This window comes from Gossypium hirsutum, chromosome A06 (genome assembly GCF_007990345.1).
Source record: "Gossypium hirsutum isolate 1008001.06 chromosome A06, Gossypium_hirsutum_v2.1, whole genome shotgun sequence".
In the NCBI taxonomy this organism is placed as follows: Eukaryota; Viridiplantae; Streptophyta; class Magnoliopsida; order Malvales; family Malvaceae; genus Gossypium; species Gossypium hirsutum.
This window is the reverse complement of record NC_053429.1, coordinates 121,338,268-121,359,291: the sequence shown is the minus strand read 5'-3', so window position 1 is coordinate 121,359,291 and position 21,024 is coordinate 121,338,268. Positions and strand designations below refer to the sequence as shown.

General features: G+C 31.5%; 1 protein-coding gene and 1 non-coding gene across 2 annotated transcripts; both read right to left on the bottom strand.

Annotated features, from left to right (window-relative positions):
* Positions 1-1,291: 1,291 nt before the first annotated feature.
* Positions 1,292-1,456, bottom strand: LOC121231308 (small nucleolar RNA snoR143). The gene has a single exon (XR_005929369.1). It is a non-coding gene; the product is annotated as a small nucleolar RNA snoR143 (small nucleolar RNA).
* Positions 1,457-2,907: 1,451 nt separating this feature from the next.
* LOC107962030 (ribulose bisphosphate carboxylase/oxygenase activase 1, chloroplastic) lies at positions 2,908-6,398 on the bottom strand. The gene is made up of 5 exons (XM_016898247.2): positions 5,809-6,398; positions 5,537-5,728; positions 3,915-4,387; positions 3,275-3,556; positions 2,908-3,150 (listed from the first exon to the last, which is right to left on the bottom strand). Exons 1-5 carry the CDS (start codon positions 6,156-6,158, stop codon positions 3,035-3,037), a joined length of 1,413 nt encoding a protein of 470 aa, XP_016753736.1. The 5' UTR covers positions 6,159-6,398; the 3' UTR covers positions 2,908-3,034.
* Positions 6,399-21,024: the final 14,626 nt, after the last annotated feature.

Genomic DNA, 21,024 nt, shown 5'->3' with positions numbered 1-21,024 from the left:
TAAAAAATTTTATGTTTTAATGATTCAATTTTAAAAAATTATAAAATAATTATTATACTATTTAAAAAAATTATTTAAATTAATTAATTGTTAAAATCACTACAATATAATTTTCTCTATTTACACATTGCATTAATCAAAAATTCTCATTTCCCTTCTTTTCTACCATACAATTTTTTTCATGAAATAATTTTGAACATCACAAAATAATGAATCAAAATCAATTAACTTTCTTCCTTAATCTGCAACACTAATCATCAAATTGACTAAAATTTTATGTATATTCTTCTACTTATTGATAGATATTAATTTATCATATTAATTATTGAATTGTTGCTTTGAATTCACTAGTTAAAACTTTAAAAAAAAGTCAACACCTCAACAAGTCAATAACTCAAATAAAAACTTTAAAATAAAAAATTTTTAAATAATTCACCTTTTATAAAATTCTAAAATTAAATAACCAAACTATAAATTCACTCAATAAATAAATTGAAATTAGAGAGAAGCATTAGGCATCTAAGGCTTTATTTTTTTTCATCAAAGTGACAACTAAAAGAAAGAAGAAATATATATTTATTTACTAAAGAGTAAGTTCATTCTTTTTTTTAAGGAATGTAAAACTAAAATACTATATATTTTAACAATTCAAATATTAAATTTATTAATATAATTATAATTACCATGCAAATAAATATTTAAATTGATCTAATACTTTTATTATATTAATTTAAAATATTATATATATTTATTAAACAATTAAATTTTTTTTTCAAATTAAATAGTTAAAAAGTTTTAAATTTGATATATTTAACATATATTAATTTTACTGAGTGGAATAATATTTATGACAATTCATGTACATATATCACATCAATAATTAATATTTTTGTAATCCATATGCATCCGTTAATATTTTTTTACTGTAATTTTTTTTTATTTTTTAAGTGATTTAACGAACAAAGGTGAAATTGACGTAAATGATAATAAAATGAACAATAAAATTATTATAAAAGTGACATTTTGGACAAAATCTAATGGAAAAATGTAACACAATAGACAAAGATGTTAATTTTTCTTCTGAATTTTGATTCATTATTTATTATTATTATTTCATTATCGTTTGAATAAAATGAATAAAAATAAAAGCAAAATTATTTTTAAAAAAATCTCACAATAATAAGACGATGTAAGGATTATAGTAAGCAATAATTTATATACAAAATTTCTTTCGTAAAATTTGTATAAAAACATAATCAATATGAAATATGAAACAAACAATTAAAAACAGAAATGTGAGATGGAATCAGTAGACAAAAAGGGATTAAAAACCCTTCATCTGTGGATGCCATCCCTACGGTTGTCTGGCCGCCGCTTAATTTTTTTTCTTTCTTTTCTTTTCAAAAAAGAAATATAAAAAAAAATTAAACCTTTAATTTCTGCACTGTTGTTGAAGAAACAAAGCCTTACAAATAATTGCTTTATTTCCTAAAAATACAACAAATGCAAATATATTGTAAAAACTAAAAAAGGAAAAACAAATTAGGGCTCATATCAAGTGTAAATTTAGGATTTTCAAGTCATTGTGGGGTAAAAACCCGGATTTAAAATGGGCAGAAAAAAAGAGAGAAAAAAAATGCGAGACACCAAAGCCTTGGAAAGAAGGCGGCATCTTCGATTTTTTTTTTCTTTTCTTTAATGATCCCACTCAAGCCTCTCTCCTTTTAATCACCGCCCTTTGTTTGGATCCTCGGAAAATTAGCTTTCGTAAACGAAATCTAAGGGGAATTTTAACAGAAGGAAGGCTTTTGAAATTGCAGAGATTTGTTTTTTTGGGTTGTTGAGAAGGGAAGATAAGGAGTTTTTTGAGGGAGGCGATTAGGGTTTTTCGATTGAGAAATTTATTAATGGGAATTTTCATGTATATATAATGGATTTTGAGCTAGGTTTACGGTTTTCTTCAGTAGAGCCCATAGATTTCTTTTTTGGGCTTTTGCTTGTTCATCTTCATCTGAGGTTTCGGTTTTACTATTAAAAATAAAATACTTTTTCTAGGGTAAGTTTACATTTTGTTGACTTAATTTTAAAAAGTTATAAAATAGTTATAAATTATTTGTAATTTTTTATTTAAGTCACTGGATTATTAATTTTTTTATAGAAAAAAGTTCGACTAATGAGTTTAAGCAATAATTCAACGATCGATATTGTAGATCAATACCCATCAAGAAGTAGAAAAACATATCTTAGATCAAAGTAGATCTGACAATCAGTATTAAAGGCAAAAAAAAAAGTTGTTTAGATTTCAGTTCGTAAATTCGTGACATTAAAAGTTGTTTCATTAAAAAACTAAACTATAGAAGAGAATAAGTGTTGAAAATTGATAAGGTTATACAACAATAATTTTAATAATCTAGTGAGTTAAATAAAAATTTTCGAATGGTTCAATAATTATTTTGTAATATTTTAAAGTTGAGTAGTAAAACATAATCATACTAATTGTTTAGTAGCAAACTCTGATACAACTAAGAAAAGGGTCTTAATAAATTGTAAAAACTTTATCTAAATCATAAAAGATCTAAACACTTTTTTATTCTCTTTTCATAACTATTTTTAAGTAGAAGATAATATGTTCTTTTTGTTGATACAATAGGAATAGGGAAAAAGAGTAACATAGACAGTTCGAATTAGTTCGAATTAGTGAAAAATAATTGTTTGATAAGAACTTTAACTATCACTCTATTTAAGTTAAAACAAAAGATAAAATATTTTAATATAACATATATCATGATTGTTTTTCAAAAGAAAGATTTAATAGAACTTTTAAGTTTAACCGGAAAGGTGAAATTTGAATATAAATAATTGGAAAAAAAAAAAGAGAAAAATCATATGAAGAGAAAATATTAAGAATTGAGAAAGCAAAATCATATAATTGGAACAACAAAAGGCAAACGATAGTTTTGGAACAATCTCACATCATTACATAAAATAGAAAAAGGGTTTTCTTTTTCAACCCAATACTACTATAATACGAGGTCTAGAATTTGTAAGTGCAAGTTCCATCATCACTTCTAGCCGTTGGATCAAAGTTATCAGCATTTGGATCAGTGCACCCTTCGGGAACTGGAACCCCAACTTGTTGTGCTGCTTTGCCTGCCAACAAACACACCATTCTTTGTCACTAGGATCAAATTGTAAAAAAAAATATTTGAGTTCGGGTCGGTTTTAAAAAACCCGAATTTGGTTTAAGAGAAAAGACGAAAGGGGGTTATCTAACCATAGAAAGTTCCTCTATTGATGGAATCTTCATTAGCTTCACCGAGGGCAGCTTCACTCAAGTATTTGTCAGCCAATTGGACTCTCTTAACATTCTCTTGCTCAGCAACAAGCATGTTTCCATATTCCAATAGCTTTTCAATGGTCATTTTTGGCTGCTCAAATGTTGGAGGTCCTTCCCTTGAGTTCACTAACTTCTTCCCTACGCTTGCGACTCCGACCTCACTGATCCATTTCCTCACTTCGTCATCGTAAACCCGAGCCCTCAAGGCACCGAAGAAATCTACAATTTATCAACCCAAAAAGAAAAACCATTGTTAATTGTAATATATCACTCGAATGATCCGTAATTGAAACTGTGACAGAACGTGTCATTGAGTTTTGGGGTTTATTTAAAAATTTCAAAACTTTAAGGAAACTTGATTAAAATTTTTAAAAATTTTGAAGGATTTAATAAAAAATTTCAAAACTTTGGGGGCCAGGATCCCCTCTGCCTCCAACGTAGTTCCGCCACTGAAAACAATGAACCCACGTAATAACATATTTTCAGATAAGTAGTGGAGGACTAAATTTCAAACTATGAAGCGTATAGGGAATGTAAGCATAATTAAACCTAGTGAAAAAAATTTAATGAGAGTTACCGATGGATTGGCCGGGGAAGGTGTCGACGAGCTTAACAATGTCTTCATCTCGGACGCCGTCGGTCCTGAAAATACCTTTGCAAACACCGATACGGTCGTCCCTAGTTGGTGCCCAGTAAAATTTCTCCATACGACCGTCACGGATGAGAGGAGCATACAGTGTGGAGAAATCGTTACCAGTGACGATGATGGGGACACGGGGGTTCTCTTCCTTGTTGTACATACCGGGGAGCTGGACGTTGGTGGGGTTATCGGCGATGTTCATGAGGGTAGCGTTAACCATCTGGTTGTTGACGGTGTATTGGGTGGTTCCTCCCATACGACCGGCACCAGCATCGAGATCATTAATGAACAAGGCGCACATTTTGCCCTTTTTGATTATGTCGGCGGCTTCACGGTACCTTTGCCTGATCAACTTGGCTGGTTCACCGGCGTTTCCACTTTCCAGTTCTCCGGCACTCATCATGATGGGGCTGGAAGTTATTCATTGTTTATAATTTATCAGTTATCACAGCATATTTGTTGAATAAAAACAAATTTATGTAATAATTTTATTTATAATAAATTGATATAAAGGATAAACGAGTTTTTAGATGAAATGATAAGAAAAATGGACAATTTTTGCTATTAGAATTTGTATTTTGTATAAATTATGGATTTAATACATGTAAATTAATTTCATCAATATTACTCCTTGTACTTTTTAAGTTTTAATTTAATCCTAACCCAACAACAATAGTTAAATCTATTTGGTTAAATTATGTAATTAGTTTTGTATTGTGCCTAAAATTTAGTCTAATTTACCAACTGGATCATTTTTAGTGAGAATATTTTTTTAAATTCAAAATTTTAGTCTTAATTCAGACGACAACCATTAAATCTATTAATTAATTTTTTTTAGTAATATGTGAAAATAATAAATATAATATTACACATGTGATAATATGTTTGACACATTAAAATTTAAAAATAACAGAATTTAACTTAATGAATTTAATAGTTATCATTTGGTTAGGACTACAATTTTAAAATTCTAAAAGTAGAGAAACTAAAAATGATCAAATTAAAATACATGTACTACATCTACAATTTATGCAAAATACTAGGTTTAATAGCAAAATTAGACCTAAGAAAATTTGTTGAAAACTATAATATTTTAAATTTAAATCCATATTTTTCTATTTTTATATAAAAGATATAAAAGGATACATACATACTCAAAATAATATAATTCATTTTGTAAAGTAATAATATTTTAGTTATTACTCGATTTGATATTCGATTAACTCGTGACATCTCAATTAAAAACTTAATATATAGTATAAATTCATTTGTAAACAATATTAAAAAAAATATAATTACTTTAATATATTTAAAACTATATTAAAATAAAAAAAATTGTTTTTCTTAAAGGAACAATAATTATGACTTTGCTTATTTAAATAGACAAATTTTTTATCCAAACTCAACATAATTATTGAAATAGTTCAATAAATTTAATTTAATATAGGTAATTTTTTTTTCATGTATTCGAAGAAACATGAGTCGTATCTAAATTTAAATACCGAGAAAATAAGAATACTTTAAAAAAAAAGAGTAACATAAGCAAATCAGGAACTTACTTGATACCCATCTTGGCAAACACAAGCTCACATTGGAAAGATTTTCCTTGACCTTTGCCTCCCCAAATACCCAGGATTAGAGGAACCTTAATGTTAGGGAGGGACATGAAGTTCTTGCTGATGTGAACAACAAGCTTGTCCATGAATGCAGGAGCGATGTAGAAACCATCCATGTTGTTGTCCAAATTGTACCTAAAATTATATATAATCATCATATAAGAGGCAGATGGTAGTCGATAACGTTCGGTATAGGAGAGTGGGAGAGTACTTACGTTTTAAGACCTTGGCTGATGTATTCATAGGAACTCATGACAGCATAGTGAGTTCCATCATTCATGGGAGCTTGGAACAAGGAATCCACCATCCCTTTCCCTCGAGTAATGTCTTGTTGGTCGTCCGAAATATCGTAAGCCAACCCTTTCCATCGGTCCTTTTCGGTCTGTGTCTCTTCGTCTATCTCTTTTTCGGCCGCCATCACCTTAAAACTTCCCGAAGGAACCTGCCTGGTGTTGTTGAATCTCGAGCTCACTTTCTTCCCCATGAAAGCTGAGGTTGGGACTGACACTCCCAGAGCTCGGTTGGCGGCGGCAGCGGCGGCGACGGTGGAGATGGCTGCAGCCATGGCTGAGAGAGAGAGTGAAGAAAACAACTGTGAAATTGTTATCTGAATTTGAGAGTGTGGGCTTTGAGGAGCTCAAGTCACTGTGGGTGGGGGAGCAACATTTATAGGGGATAAATTTATATTTTTTTGTGTACCAAAATCAAGGAATTTTCATTTTTGGTCTTAAAATTTTCTCATTCGTTGAAGGCCACACAATGAAGATGATCATGTATACACGTGGCAGATGTCGATTGATTGCAATTCCTGAGTCTTGATTTATCTTTGAGGTTACTATTTATGGATGCTTCTTCGCCACTCAATAGTTTGCTTCATCTATTACCACACACTAGATTGCTAGATTGGGGTTTGCTCCAAGTTATTCCTTTTTTTTTTATTAATTTCAATACACATCCTCAAATTATAATTCAAATTCTAAAATATTCCTAATTGTTAAAAAAAATTCTAATTAACTCTTGAAAGTATTTTTTTCTTGTTTACTTATATTAATTGATAGCTTATTCCTCGTGAATTGAGCTTAAAACTTCAACTTAACCCATATTTATTTTAGATGATTAATATCATTATTTTGAGCTTAAAAATAGAATGAGTATTATGGTGAATGAATTGAGGAGAGAAGATAAAACATATTCTTTTTGTTTCTTAAAAAAAAAGTGCTAGTGACTTTTATTTCAATGTCTTGGTATTATTTTTACTTATATGTTTTATTATTGAATGTTGGAGATATACAAGGGGTGAGCCAAAAAAGGGTGGAGTTGAAAATGAAATTAAGTGAACATTAGGGAAGGGAGAACTAATATTTATTTCTCTACTTTGATCCTTAAGTTACTTGAGTTTATGTTAAGCCATTTGTTATCTTGTTCTTTGATTTATCATACTTTGTGTAACACCCCTCGCTCAACCCGATCGTCGGGTCTGAGTTATGGAATGTTATATTCGTTACAAGAGCAACAACAATCAATTAGGTAGTACTTAATCATTCGCACATGCAATTAAATATCAATCACATTCAATTTATGCTAAACAATCATTTTCAGGTCTTATATGAGCTTATGAAAGCTCTTTTGTTACCCGAGTATGAAATAGGACCAAATTGAAAAATTTTGAAAATTTTATGATCACATCGTAACTTTATCACTTCCATGCTGTGACGTCACCAACATGGTAAGTCATGTCATGACTTCATGCAATTTGACGTTGCGATGTCACTTACCATCGGTTGACGTTGTGACGAGGGATGTTGGTCGACGAGGCATGGCCCCTACTTTTGGCAAAATGTATATTTTGGTACCTATTCCATAACTTCCAGCCAAAACCTTTCAAGATGTTCACTCAATTACCACTTCCACTTGATTCAAATCATATCAAAATATGGCAAACAAGTTCAAACATTCAAATTCAACCTCTTATCAAGACATTCAATACCTATTCATCAATTCGATTTAAATAATTCAAATGTCATTAAAACATAACAACCAAACCATTTAAATTTACCACCAATTTACATATACATTTACTTTATACCTTATGAACCTAAATGACCTTATTATGGAACAACACAAAGCATACATTAAACATACATCCAAGCTTCACATTTAATTTTGCCAACTATAAACATGATCTCAATCTAATCAAAACCAATTCATGACAGCTCATACATCCAAATACCAATATCACCTATGCCAAAACTACCAAAACATGTTATTCCACTTCACTGAATACAAATTTGCACATATTACATATCAATGGCTTATTGGTGATCTGTTGTAATTCGGTGTAATAGATTAAACTAGTTTTTGCATTTGAGGAGCTTGAATACAAGCAGTTTTGTTATGTTTTAGTCGAGTTTTCATAATTTCATTTGCATTCAATAAAAAAGTGTAATTTGAGTCTTTTATTGACCTTAGGGGCTGAATGAGGCCTAAAGGTGAGCTAATATACTTTGTGAGTGTGCAAGATACCTTTAGAAGGCACACTAAACTGAACTGGTCGCTACGTCGCAACACGGGATGTCCATTATCGTAACATAGGGAGCAAAATAGAGAAATCTCAAGACTGCCATCAATGTCACGACACAGCCTGAGGATATCGTGACATACCCCTGAAGATACCCTGAATATGAGCATATAGCCCTCGATGTCACGACACATGCACTAGGGTGTCGCGACATTAGTCCTGTACAAGAAGCACTTACGAACCAGGCGTGTTTTGGTTTGCACAATCAAATGTTTAACATGAAAACATCAGTTGACCTAGGGTTATAGGCTTTTAAACACTTGTTAAAAGGGAGCTTTTGATATTATTAGTTTCCTTTGTAGAATTTAGTTTTCAATTTATTTTTCTTTCTCTTATGATTTAGGTTTCTTTTTAGTTCTTTATATTAGTGTACTTTTGAGAACTTGATTTGTAGATGCAATCAAACTTTTGAGGATTTCAGCACTTCATATATCAAATACAAATAGGATTCTCCAAACTTTACTCTTGTTCTATTCTTTATGCATATATTCAATACCAAGTTTATGGTGTTTATTGATTCCATAAGGAACTAATCCTCTTATGGGGAATTAGTGAGTGGAGGTATGATCTATTAACTGTTCCGTAGGGTTACTCAATGAATCAACTATTTGGTGAAGGAAGAACGTGAAACAAACGCTAGGCTTGACAATCCTGAGAAGTCATCAAGATGGGAATTAACCCAAAATCAGTACGGATTTCGTCTTAAAGTCTTTAATATGGACCTACGAGGCCCAAAATATGTTTAGAAAGTGGTTTGAGACTAAACCGGAAACTTTGGAAAATTTTCTTTTAAAATAGGGGCACACGCCCGTGTGGCCTGGGACATGCCCGTGTGGCTTGGAACATGCCCGTGTGGCCTGGAACATGGACGTATTCTAACTTTTCCACACGGCCTGGGCACACGCCCATGTGATTTGGTTGTGTGAAAACATAATTTTTGACCATTTTAAAGCTATTTTCACATACTAAACACACCCTATTCATGCCCAAAACATTTACTTGTATATCTTAATCAAATAACATTCTTTTTATCCATTTCTTGTACCTAAATACAATTATACACTAATAGAATCCAAGCAATCAATTATTTCAAGCCAAAACATGTATATTTCATTTTCCAATCACAACATCACATTCAACATAGTTTGCATACTTAATTATTCATATAATTACATTACTAAATCAAATCCTATACATGCCATATAAATCAAAATTTGTTTAACAAAATCTACCGGAGTAAATCTGGATAGTGTGACCCTTGATGTAGATCCGATCCTCCGTATGTATATAAGTCAATCTACAAAACAAATCACATACACAAGTAAGCTTATAGAAGCTTAGTAAGCTTATAGGCATAATAACACAAATCTTACCGAACACTATACACAATTATATATGTATTAGTTAAACTATTTCATCCTGCAAATCACAACTTTATTAATAAACTCATTTGAATAATTTTCATGATGCAATTCACGAACTTAATTCTTTTCGGCCCATTTCTTATTTATTTCCATTGTCAAATTAGGGAACAATAATGGAATTGAGTGCTTCATTATCACATTGCCATAGTAAACTATGGACTTTCTCATTGTCACACATCACACACCGAAGCCATAGCCCTACCATGGTCTTATACGGATCACATATCATACCGATGCCATATCCCAGATATGGTATTATACGAAATCACATAATCACATTGTACCGATGCCATAGCCCGGCTATGGTCTTATATGAAAGCATATATCACATCCTTTCTGTCAATTCATTATGGTCATAAAATGAAAGCACTCAAACCATTGTTCCAACTAATTTGTTCATTTAGTTACAGATTATTCATTAGTTAATACAATTTGATAATATTTATCAACAATAAAATACTTTAACAATCATAAGATTTTCATATCAAACATTAAACTTTGCCATATGAACTTACCTGGGCTAATTTGCAAAAGTCATAGAAATTCAGGGACTATTCTTGAATTTTCTCCTTTCCACGATTCACTTCGTTTTCTTGATCTATAATTATAAAATCATTCTTCATTAGCATCTATTTCAATTCCATTATATTTCACAATTTATGCCCTTAATTTTCAAAATTACACAATTACCCTAAACTTTTCAATTTTTACAATTTAGTCCCTGCTCAATTCATTCATAAATTAAACTAATTCCTTTCAAATAGCATTTTATCTAAACTATACAAACTACTTCACAGCCTTTGACATTCCAAGATTCAACACAAAACTCTAATTCCAACAACTTTCACAATTAGGTCCTAAAATAAATTTTTATGCAAATCTCTTCATAAAATCATCATATAATGAAATTAAAACCTTAATTCCATGATAAATCATCATAAACTTTCAGCACTTACTCATGGTAACTTTCTAAAATATTCATAAAAGCAAAAACTAATGAATTAGATATTAGGACCTAGTTGTAAAAGTCTCAAAATCACAAAAATTACAAGAAATAATCAAGAATTGAGCTTACATGTATTAAAATTTGAAAGACCAGCTTAAAAGAACCCTTCAATGGTGTTTTTTGCTGGAGAAGATGAAGAAAAATGAAGAAAACTCTAGATTTTACCTAATATATCATATTTTACAATTTAATTTTTACCCTATTTCCAATTTTGCCCATTGTTCACACTTGATTTTTATTTTTTCCTGCACACTCGTGCTGTCCAGCCCAATAATAGGTGTTTAATTGCTTATTTACCCTCCTTTAATTATTACTAGAGCTATTTAATCATATTTCACAGCTTTGCACTTAATTCAATTTAGTCCTTTTTACCCAATTGACTACCGAAACCTTAAAATTTCTTAACGAAACTTTAATACTAACTTATTAACACTCCATAAATATTTTTATAAAATATTTATGGCTCATTTTATGAATTCAAGGTCTCGATACCTCGTTTTTATCTCTTTTAATCTACAAATTTCTTTTAATTCATAATTTCACTAATTCAAAATTATTTCTAAAACCACACTTAATTTTTACTTACTAATATCTAAACTCACATTTCAGGTTTAGTGATATCAAATCACTATTCCGATATCACTGAAATTTTGGGCCGTTACAACTCTCCCTTCTTAGAAAATTTTGTCCTCAAAATTTCGTACCTGAAAATAAATGCGGATACTGTGATCTCATAGATTCTTCCGTCTCCCAGGTTGCCTCCTCCAATCCATGTCGATGCCATAACACTTTTACTAATGGTACTCGTTTATTCCGTAGCTCTTTAACTTTCCAAGCTAATATTTTCACTGGTTCCTCCGAATAAGTCATATATGATTGTAGCTCTATCTCAGTATGAGGAATCACATGTGAAGGGCCTGATCTATACCGTCTCAACATAGATATATGAAATACATTATGAATTTTCTCTAGTTCTGGAGGCAAGGCCAATCTATAAGCTACTGGACCAATCCTTTCAGTGATCTCATACGGCCCGATAAATCGTGGACTAAGCTTTCCTTTTCTACCAAACCGTAGAATTTTCTTCCACGGAGAAACTTTCAAGAACACACGATCACCCACATTAAACTATATATCTCTTTTTTTTCAAATCCGTATAGGACTTCTAACTATCGGAAACAGCTTTCAAACTTTCTCGAATAATCTGAACTTTCTCTTCAGTTTCCTGAATTAAATCCATTCCCACTAATTTCGATTCACTTAATTCTGACCAATACAACGGAGTTTTACATTTTCTTCCATACAGAGCTTCAGACGGTGCCATTTTGATACTAGTTTGACAATTATTATTATAAGCAAATTCAGCTAAAGGTAAATATCTTTCTCAACTACCACTGAACTCGAGTATACAACATCTCAACATATCTTCCAAAATCTGAATTACTCGTTTTGATTGCCTGTCAGTCTGAGGATGAAAAGCTGTACTAAATTTTAATTTGGTACCTAAAGCTTCCTGTAGTTTACTTTAAAATCTCGAAGTAAACCTCGGATCTCGATCTGAAATAATTGATGTTGGCACCCCATGTAATCTCACAATTTTTGACACATATAATTCAACTAATTTTTCAAGCGAAAAATCCATTCTGACCGGAATAAAATGTGCTGACTTAGTTAATCTATCTACTATTACCCAAATTGAATCTTTCTTCTTCGGAGTCACAAATAATCCAGATACAAAATCCATAGTCACATGTTCCCACTTCCATTCTGGAATCACTACAGGTTGTAACAAACCCGTGGCTACTTGATGTTCTGCTTTTACTTGTTGACAAATCAAGCATTTTGCTACAAATTCACAAATTTCTCGTTTCATCCCTAGCCACCAATACATTTTCTTCAAATCACAATACATCTTCGTACTGTCCGGATGAATCGAGTGCATGCTATTATGAGCCTCTGATAAGATATCATTCTCCAATCTTGGATTATTCGGGACATAAATTCTATTGCGATAGTATAACATACCACCATTATCAATAGAGTACTCCAAGTTCATGTTGTTTTGAACTATTTGTCGTTTCAGCACCAACTTCGGATCTTCATCTTGCAACTCCCGAATTCGTTAAAAGAATACTGGTTTTGCCTTTAATTCGGCTAACACAGAACCATCTTTATTGACAGACAAATGAGCATTTAATGCCCGAAGAGCAAATAATGACGATTTCCGACTAAGTGCATCTGCTACTACATTTGCCTTACCCGGATGATAATCAATGACAAGATCGTAATATTTCAATAGCTCTAACCATTGCCTCTGTCTCAAGTTCAGCTCTTTCTACGACATTAAATATTTCAAACTTTTATGGTTTGTATACACATAACATTTCTCTCCATATAGGTAATGTCTCCAAATTTTTAGAGCAAATACTATAGCTGCTAGCTCAAGATCATGTGTAGGGTAGTTCCTCTCATGTGGTTTCAACTGCCGAGAAGCATATGCTACAACTTTTCCTGACTGCATCAGTACACAACCTAAACCACTCAGAGAGGCATCACTATATACTACATATGGCACACCTGATTCAGGCTGAGTCAATACTGGGGCCTCTGTCAACCTTTTCTTTAACTGATCAAAACTTTGTTGGCATTCTTCCGACCATACAAATTCAACATTCTTCTGTAGTAACCGGGTCATCGACAAAGCAATCGTTGAAAAATCCTTCACAAATCGACAGTAGTAACCAGCTAACCCAAGAAAACTTCGCACTTCTGTAACATTCTTTGGAGTTTTCTAATTAATCACTACTGACATTTTGCTCGGATCTACTCGTATACCATCAGCCGACATAATGTGACCCAAGAATCCCACTTCATGAAGCCAAAATTCACATTTGTTGAATTTTGCATATAACTGCCTTTCCCTCAAAATCTGTAGTACAATTCTCAAGTGTTGAACATGCTCAGATTTTGTCCTTGAATAGATCAGTATATTGTCAATAAACACAACCACAAATCTATCCAGGTAGGACTGAAAATTCGATTCATTAAATCTATAATAGCAGCAGGAGCATTTGTCAAACCGAATGGCATAACTAAGAACTCATAGTGACCATACCGAGTTCTAAAAGCTATTTTCGGTACATCACATTCCTTTACCTTTAACTGATAATACCCAGATCTGAGATCTATCTTTAAAAGCACCGCAGCATCCTTAAGCTGATCAGATAAATCATCAATACGAGGCAAATGATATTTATTTTTAATCGTTACCTTATTCAACTGTCTGTAATCTATACACAGCCTCAATGAACTGTCTTTCTTTTTCACAAATAAGACAGGTGCACCCCATGGCGACATACTCGGTCTGATAAACCCTTTGTCCAATAACTCTTGCAACTGTGTTTTCAATTCTTTTAATTCAGCTGGAGCCATTCTATACGGTGTCATTGATATGGGAGCTGTTCTTGGAAGCACATCTATCATAAACTCAACCTCTCTATCAGGTGGTAAACTTGGTAATTCTTCAGGAAATACATCCATGAATTCATTTACAACAGATAATTACTCTAACTTTGATTCAGAACTTTAAGTATCAAGAACATAGGCTAAATAAGCCTTATTTCCTTTACGCAACAATTTCCGAGTAGAAATAGATGAAATCATTTGAACAATATCATTTAAATTTCCAGACTCAACCAAAACAATATCTCCTGTCTGACATTTCAAACTAATTCGTTTTTCTCGACAATTCACTACCGTATCATGTTTCATTAACCAATCTATGCCCAAGATAATATCAAATTCCTGAAAGGGTAGCAGCATCAAATTAGTAGAGAAATCACAGCCCTTAACTTTCAGTGGACAGTTATGACATATTAAATTAACTACCACACTTTGGCCTAACGGATTTGTAACTTGTACATCATAATCAGTAGACTCAACAAACAAATTCTTTTCAGATGCTAACTTAGTACAAATATATGAATGAGTAGATCCAGGGTCTATTAAAGCATACATAGGAACATCATAAAGATAGAAAGTACCAGCAATTACATCCGGAGCTGTCGCTTCTTCTCTTACTCGAATGGCATAAGTACGAGCAGGGGCCCTAACTTCTGATCGACTAGCAGTATCTTTCATACCCAAACGAGTAGCCCTTGTAGCACTGCTCTGACCAGAGCGTCTTCCTTTTTGAGGAGAAGTTTTCTGTTTCTTCTTCTGTTCCATTTCTTCTACTTGTAATTGGGGACAACCACGAATAAAGTGATCTGTGGCCCCACATTTATAACAAGCCCCCAACTTACTTCTACATTCACCGGGGTAACTTCTTCCACAATGTTGGCACTCAGGCCTTTGGGTATTTTGTACACTACTCACACTAACAGTAGGTCTGCTAGATGCCCTATAATCAGATTGTCTTGGTCTAATCTTTCCCGATCTTTCCGGTGCTAAAGTGGCTCGACTAAATTCCTCTTTAGATTTCTTCATTGGTAAAGCTAAAAATGACTTAGATGCACTTCTTTTGAAAGATTCTTTACTTCTTTTATCTCGTTGCATCTTTCTATTATATACTTCTTCAAGTTTCTGAGCACGATCTGATAGAACAACGAATTCTCGTATCTCAGTGCCCCTATCATCATTCTGATCTCATCATTTAGCCCTTCTTCGAATCTGATACACATTTCTTCCTCAGTGGGTACAATATCTCGAACATATTTGCTCAAATAAACAAATTCTCTTTCATATTCAGCCACTGACTTGTTTCCTTGTCGTAAGTCGAGAAATTCTCTTTTCTTCTTATCCAGATATCTTCTACCGACATATTTCTTCTTAAATTCATTTTGGAAAAATTCCCAAGTGATCTTCTCAGTTGGTACCACAGCTTCTATTGTTTCCCACCAGTTATAAGCTTCTTCTTTCAATAATGACACAGCACATACTAAGTAATCATCTGGTGAGCACGCCATTTGCTTAAACACCCTCATTATACTTTGTAGCCAATACTCAGCTTTAACGGGGTCATAATCTGTTCTTCCTCGAAATTCTTCGGCCCCATGTTTTCTGAGCTTTTCAGATGGAGAATGTTTACCAGATTCAGTTGTCGGAGGAGGTGGAGGAGCAACAGGAGGTACTACCGATGTTGAAATAGGGGGAGGAGGTTGTTGAGTCTGATTTCTTTCTCGCACATTCTCATTATACCACTGATTCATGAATCCATAAATCATATTTTTTAGTTCTTGTTCTCGCATCAATGAAATTGGAACTTCACTACTTGTTCCTTGTTCAGAGGTTTGTACTCTGCTATTAACTTCTTCTTGCTCAGTTTGTTCTGGTCTATCTGACATCTTTCCAAATCGAAGATAATCTATAATAAAAACAAGGATTAGATCGGATCATACACATCACACTATCACATATTTATATGGCATGTAACTCTAGACACTTTTCACATCATACATATTCCAAGAATCGGCTAAACCGAAGCTCTGATACCAATAAATGTAACACCCCTAACCCTAAGCCGTCACCGGAATAAGGCTACGAGGCATTACCGGACTTATACACTAACATTTATACAAAACCAAGTCATAAACTTTACATTTCAGATAAATTCTTATCAAATTTCATCTTAAAATCCTTAATATGGACCTACGAGGCCCAAAATATGTTTAGGAAGTGATTTGAGAACTAAACCAGGAACTTTGGAAAATTTTCCTTTAAAATAGGGGCATACGCCCGTGTGGCCTGGGACATGCCCATGTGGCCTGGAACATGCCCGTGTGGCCTGGAACATGGACATATTCTGACTTTTCCACACGGCTTGGGCACACGCCCATGTGATTTGGTTGTGTGAAAACATAATTTTTGACCATTTTAAAGCTATTTTCACATACTAAACACACCCTATTCATGCCCAAAACATTTACTTGTATATCTTAATCAAATAACATTCTTTTTATCCATTTCTTGTACCTAAATACAATTATACACTAATAGAATCCAAGCAATCAATTATTTCAAGCCAAAACATGTATATTTCGTTTTCCAATCACAAAACATCACATTCAACATAGTTTGCATACTTAATTATTCATATAATTACATTACTAAATCAAATCCTATACATGCCATATAAATCAAAACTTGTTTAACAAAATCTACTGGAGTAAATCTGGATAGTGTGACCCTTGATGTAGATCCGATCCTCCGTTTGTATATAAGTCAATCTACAAAACAAATCATATACACAAGTAAGCTTATAGAAGCTTAGTAAGCTTATAGGCATAATAACACAAATCTTACCGAACACTATACACAATTATATATGTATTAGTTAAACTATTTCATCCTGCAAATCACAACTTTATTGATAAACTCATTTGAATAATTTTCATGATGTAATTCACCAACTTAATTCTTTTCGGCCTATTTCTTATTTATTTCCATTGTCAAATTAGGGAACAATAATGGAATTGAATGCTTCATTATCACATTGCCATAGTAAACTATGGGCTTTCTCATTGTCACACATCACACACTGAAGCCATAGCCCTGCTATGGTCTTATACGGATCACATATCATACCGATGCCATATCCCAGATATGGTCTTATACAGAATCACATAATCACATTGTACCGATGCCATAGCCCCGGCTATGGTCTTATATGAAAGCATATATCACATCCTTTCTGTCAATTCATTATGGTCATAAAATGAAAGCACTCAAACCATTGTTCCAACTAATTTGTTCATTTAGTTACACATTATTCATTAGTTAATACAATTTGATAATATTCATCTATAATAAAATACTTTAACAATCATAAGATTTTCATATCAAACATTAAACTTTGCCATATGAACTTACTTGGGCTAATTTGCAAAAGTCGTAGAAATTCAGGGACTATTCTTGAATTTTCTCCTTTCACGATTCACTTCGTTTTCTTGATTTATAATTATAAAATCATTCTTCATTAGCATCTATTTCAATTCCATTATATTTCACAATTTATGCCCTTAATTTTCAAAATTACACAATTACCCTAAACTTTTCAATTTTTACAATTTAGTCCCTGCTCAATTCATTCATAAATTAAACTAATTCCTTTCAAATAGCATTTTATCTAAACTATACAAACTACTTCACAGCCTTTGACATTCCAAGATTCAACACAAAACTCTAATTCCAACAACTTTCACAATTAGGTCCTAAAATAAATTTCTATGCAAATCTCTTCATAAAATCATCATATAATGAAATTAAAACCTTAATTCCATGATAAATCATCATAAAATTTCAGCACTTACTCATGGTAACTTTCTAAAATATTCATAAAAGCAAAAACTAATGAATTAGATATTAGGACCTAGTTGTAAAAGTCTCAAAATCACAAAAATTACAAGAAATAATCAAGAATTGAGCTTACATGTATTAAAATATGAAAGAACAGCTTAAAAGAACCCTTCAATGGTGTTTTTTGCTGGAGAAGATGAAGAAAAATGAAGAAAACTCTAGATTTTACCTAATATATCATATTTTACAATTTAATTTTTACCCTATTTCTAATTTTGCCCCTTGTTCGCACTTGATTTTTATTTTTTCCTGCACACTCGTGATGTCCAGCCCAATAATAGGTGTTTAATTGCCTATTTATTCCTCCTTTAATTATTACTAGAGCTATTTAATCATATTTCATAGCTTTGCACTTAATTCAATTTAGTCTTTTTTACCCAATTGACTACCGAAACCTTAAAATTTCTTAACGAAACTTTAATACTAACTTACTAACACTCCATAAATATTTTTATAAAATATTTATGGCTCATTTTATGAATTCGAGGTCTCGATACCTCGTTTTTATCTCTTTTAATCTACAAATTTCTTTTAATTCATAAAGTCACAAATTCAAAATTATTTCTAAAACCACTGTCACAACCATCTTTTTTAAAAAAATTTAAATTTAATGAAAAACGGGGAATCGACTTTTGAAAAACAAAAATGGAGTCGCCGCCAATTCTTTTTTAGGTGTAATTGGATCACCAAGAATTTTGGTCATTTTAATAACATTTTGGCTTACTAAAACGACGATTTTGGTCTACGAAATTTGAGAAAATGGGTTCGGGAGTCAGTTACGCATGAGGAAGGATTAGCACCCTCATTATGCCCAAAATTGGTACCAAATCGATTGAATGTTGTCTTTATGTCTAAGATTTAAAATGTTTTTGAAATGTGGTTCCCTTTTGATAACATTTGAATAACCTAAGTTGGTTATCAAAATTCTCTTGCTTAAGAGGAATATAGCACCACATCCAGCACGATAGGACATGATCCTTTATGCCCTCGAAAACATGATACATTTTAACTTCCAAAACTTTGTATGTTGAAAACCGTAAAAGGGTGCCCAATTATTTAGTCCGAAGAGAAAATCGAAACCCAGCACAGTAGGGCATGACTCCTCGAATTTCTAGATATCAGACATTGCTTTATTTTAGAATTTAGAGAGTATGAGTGAAATTCTAAAGGAATCTTCGATCATTTTGGATAAACAGGAAATTGCAACCCAGCACGATAGGGCACGATTCCCCGAATTGCCAAACATCGAATATTACCCTCGTTTTGAAGAGTTTTTAGAAAACATGAGTGAAATTTCGAAGGAATCTTCGATTGTTTTGAACAAATGAAAAAGCGCAACCTAGCATGATAGGGCATGATTCTTGAGTCGCCAAACATCGAACACTTCCTTCATTTCAAAGAGTTTTTAGGAAACACGAGTGAAATTCTAAAGGGACATTCGATTATCTTAAGCAAACGAGAAATTGCAACCCAACACGATAAGGCACGATTTCGAGAATTGCCAAACACCGAACATCGCCTTCGTTTAAAAGGGTTTTTAAATTTATAAAACTAGCTTAAAACGCCTTAATATGTTTTGAAATAAGACGAAGTTAATCATGAAAATTTAGATTTTATAAAACCACATTTCATAAACCAAATGAAAAACAATGATATGGGATAATATATGTATGCATAAAAGTACGACAATGGAAGAATGAAGATAATGCAATTTATTTAATCAACTAACAAGCACTTAAGCAACTAAGCATAACTAACTTGGAAATATAACTCAATCTCGACCATGCATGGAGAATAATTAATACGACAATATAAAACAAGGAATAAATAATATGCAACGAAAACATACATGGCATAATAAAAAAATGATTACTATTAGATGCGCAAAACAAAATGCAAATCGAAGAAGCAATATGGTATAAAACTATTTCAAAACAATGATAAGTACACGATACACACTATATGAATTGATGGATTGATAAATAAAAAACATTTGTAAAGACAAGCTTAATATACACATGCGATCATTAAAATATATATTGTAGAATGAATATTTTTAAAATACATAATATATAAGTTGACAAATTTGCGTTGAAACTAAGAGTATATAATTATTGAAATAAATATTATAGAATAAAAGTTTGAATCAAATTGCATGTAAAATATTTTAAACACAAATTCATTTAAAGGTTTACAAAGTACATGATAATATTTAAATAATATATGATACAAAAGAATAATAAAGATTTATAAAAAGACATAATACACAAAATAGATTTATAAAACATATATACATGTAAATCTATTGTAAAAAAAATGAGATTAATAATAAGATTTATATAAAATTTTAAGTTAGTCTAAAAATTATACATGCCTTTATATCAAAACATTTAAATAATAGGCTATAAAAAACACCAAAAAGCAATATAATATAAAGATATATTCAAAAATAATGATTTTATAATTACAAAAAAATGAAGTTTCTAAAATTATTTCATATATATATACATAAAGAAAATACTTGACACATCATAAAGTAAAAACTGTTTTTTTTCTAAAAATAGAAGAATCCATTAAAGTAATAAGTGTATTAATATATATACATATAAATCTAAAAGTAAGTATATGTAGATTAACATAGGAACGATAATATGTATAGGGCTAAATTAATTTTATTATAAATTACGCAATGGATTTAAGAACGTGCTTAGATATATATATATAAAGAAAAATATATGTAAAGTACATGAATTAAATAATATATGTAGATCAAATATAGGTATCAATAAATATATATGTGCATAATAATAATTTAAGAGATATATTACATAGGATTTTGTAATACAATTTAAAAATAAATTTTAAAGGAATTATATATATATAATAACATGACATTAACAGTATGCATGAAATAAAAATTGACTTTATTATAAAGTACGTATATATATATATCTACATAATAGTATATATATAAAAAACATTCATAAAAAAATAACACACAAAGTGTGAAAATACGGTTACCAAAATTATAGTAAATAAGTAAATGGTACAAATGTTGTAACCTATA

What these genes read in the sequence shown, in the direction of transcription:
- LOC107962030 (XM_016898247.2), bottom strand. Translation starts at nt 6,158, where the DNA reads ATGGCTGCAGCCATCTCCACCGTCGCCGCCGCTGCCGCCGCCAACCGA. An exon ending in TTTGCCAAGATGGGTATCAA is followed by an intron (nt 4,388 to 5,536) that starts GTAAGTTCCTGA and finishes AATAACTTCCAG; the next exon opens with CCCCATCATGATGAGTGCCG. An exon ending in CTTCCCCGGCCAATCCATCG is followed by an intron (nt 3,557 to 3,914) that starts GTAACTCTCATT and finishes GATAAATTGTAG; the next exon opens with ATTTCTTCGGTGCCTTGAGG.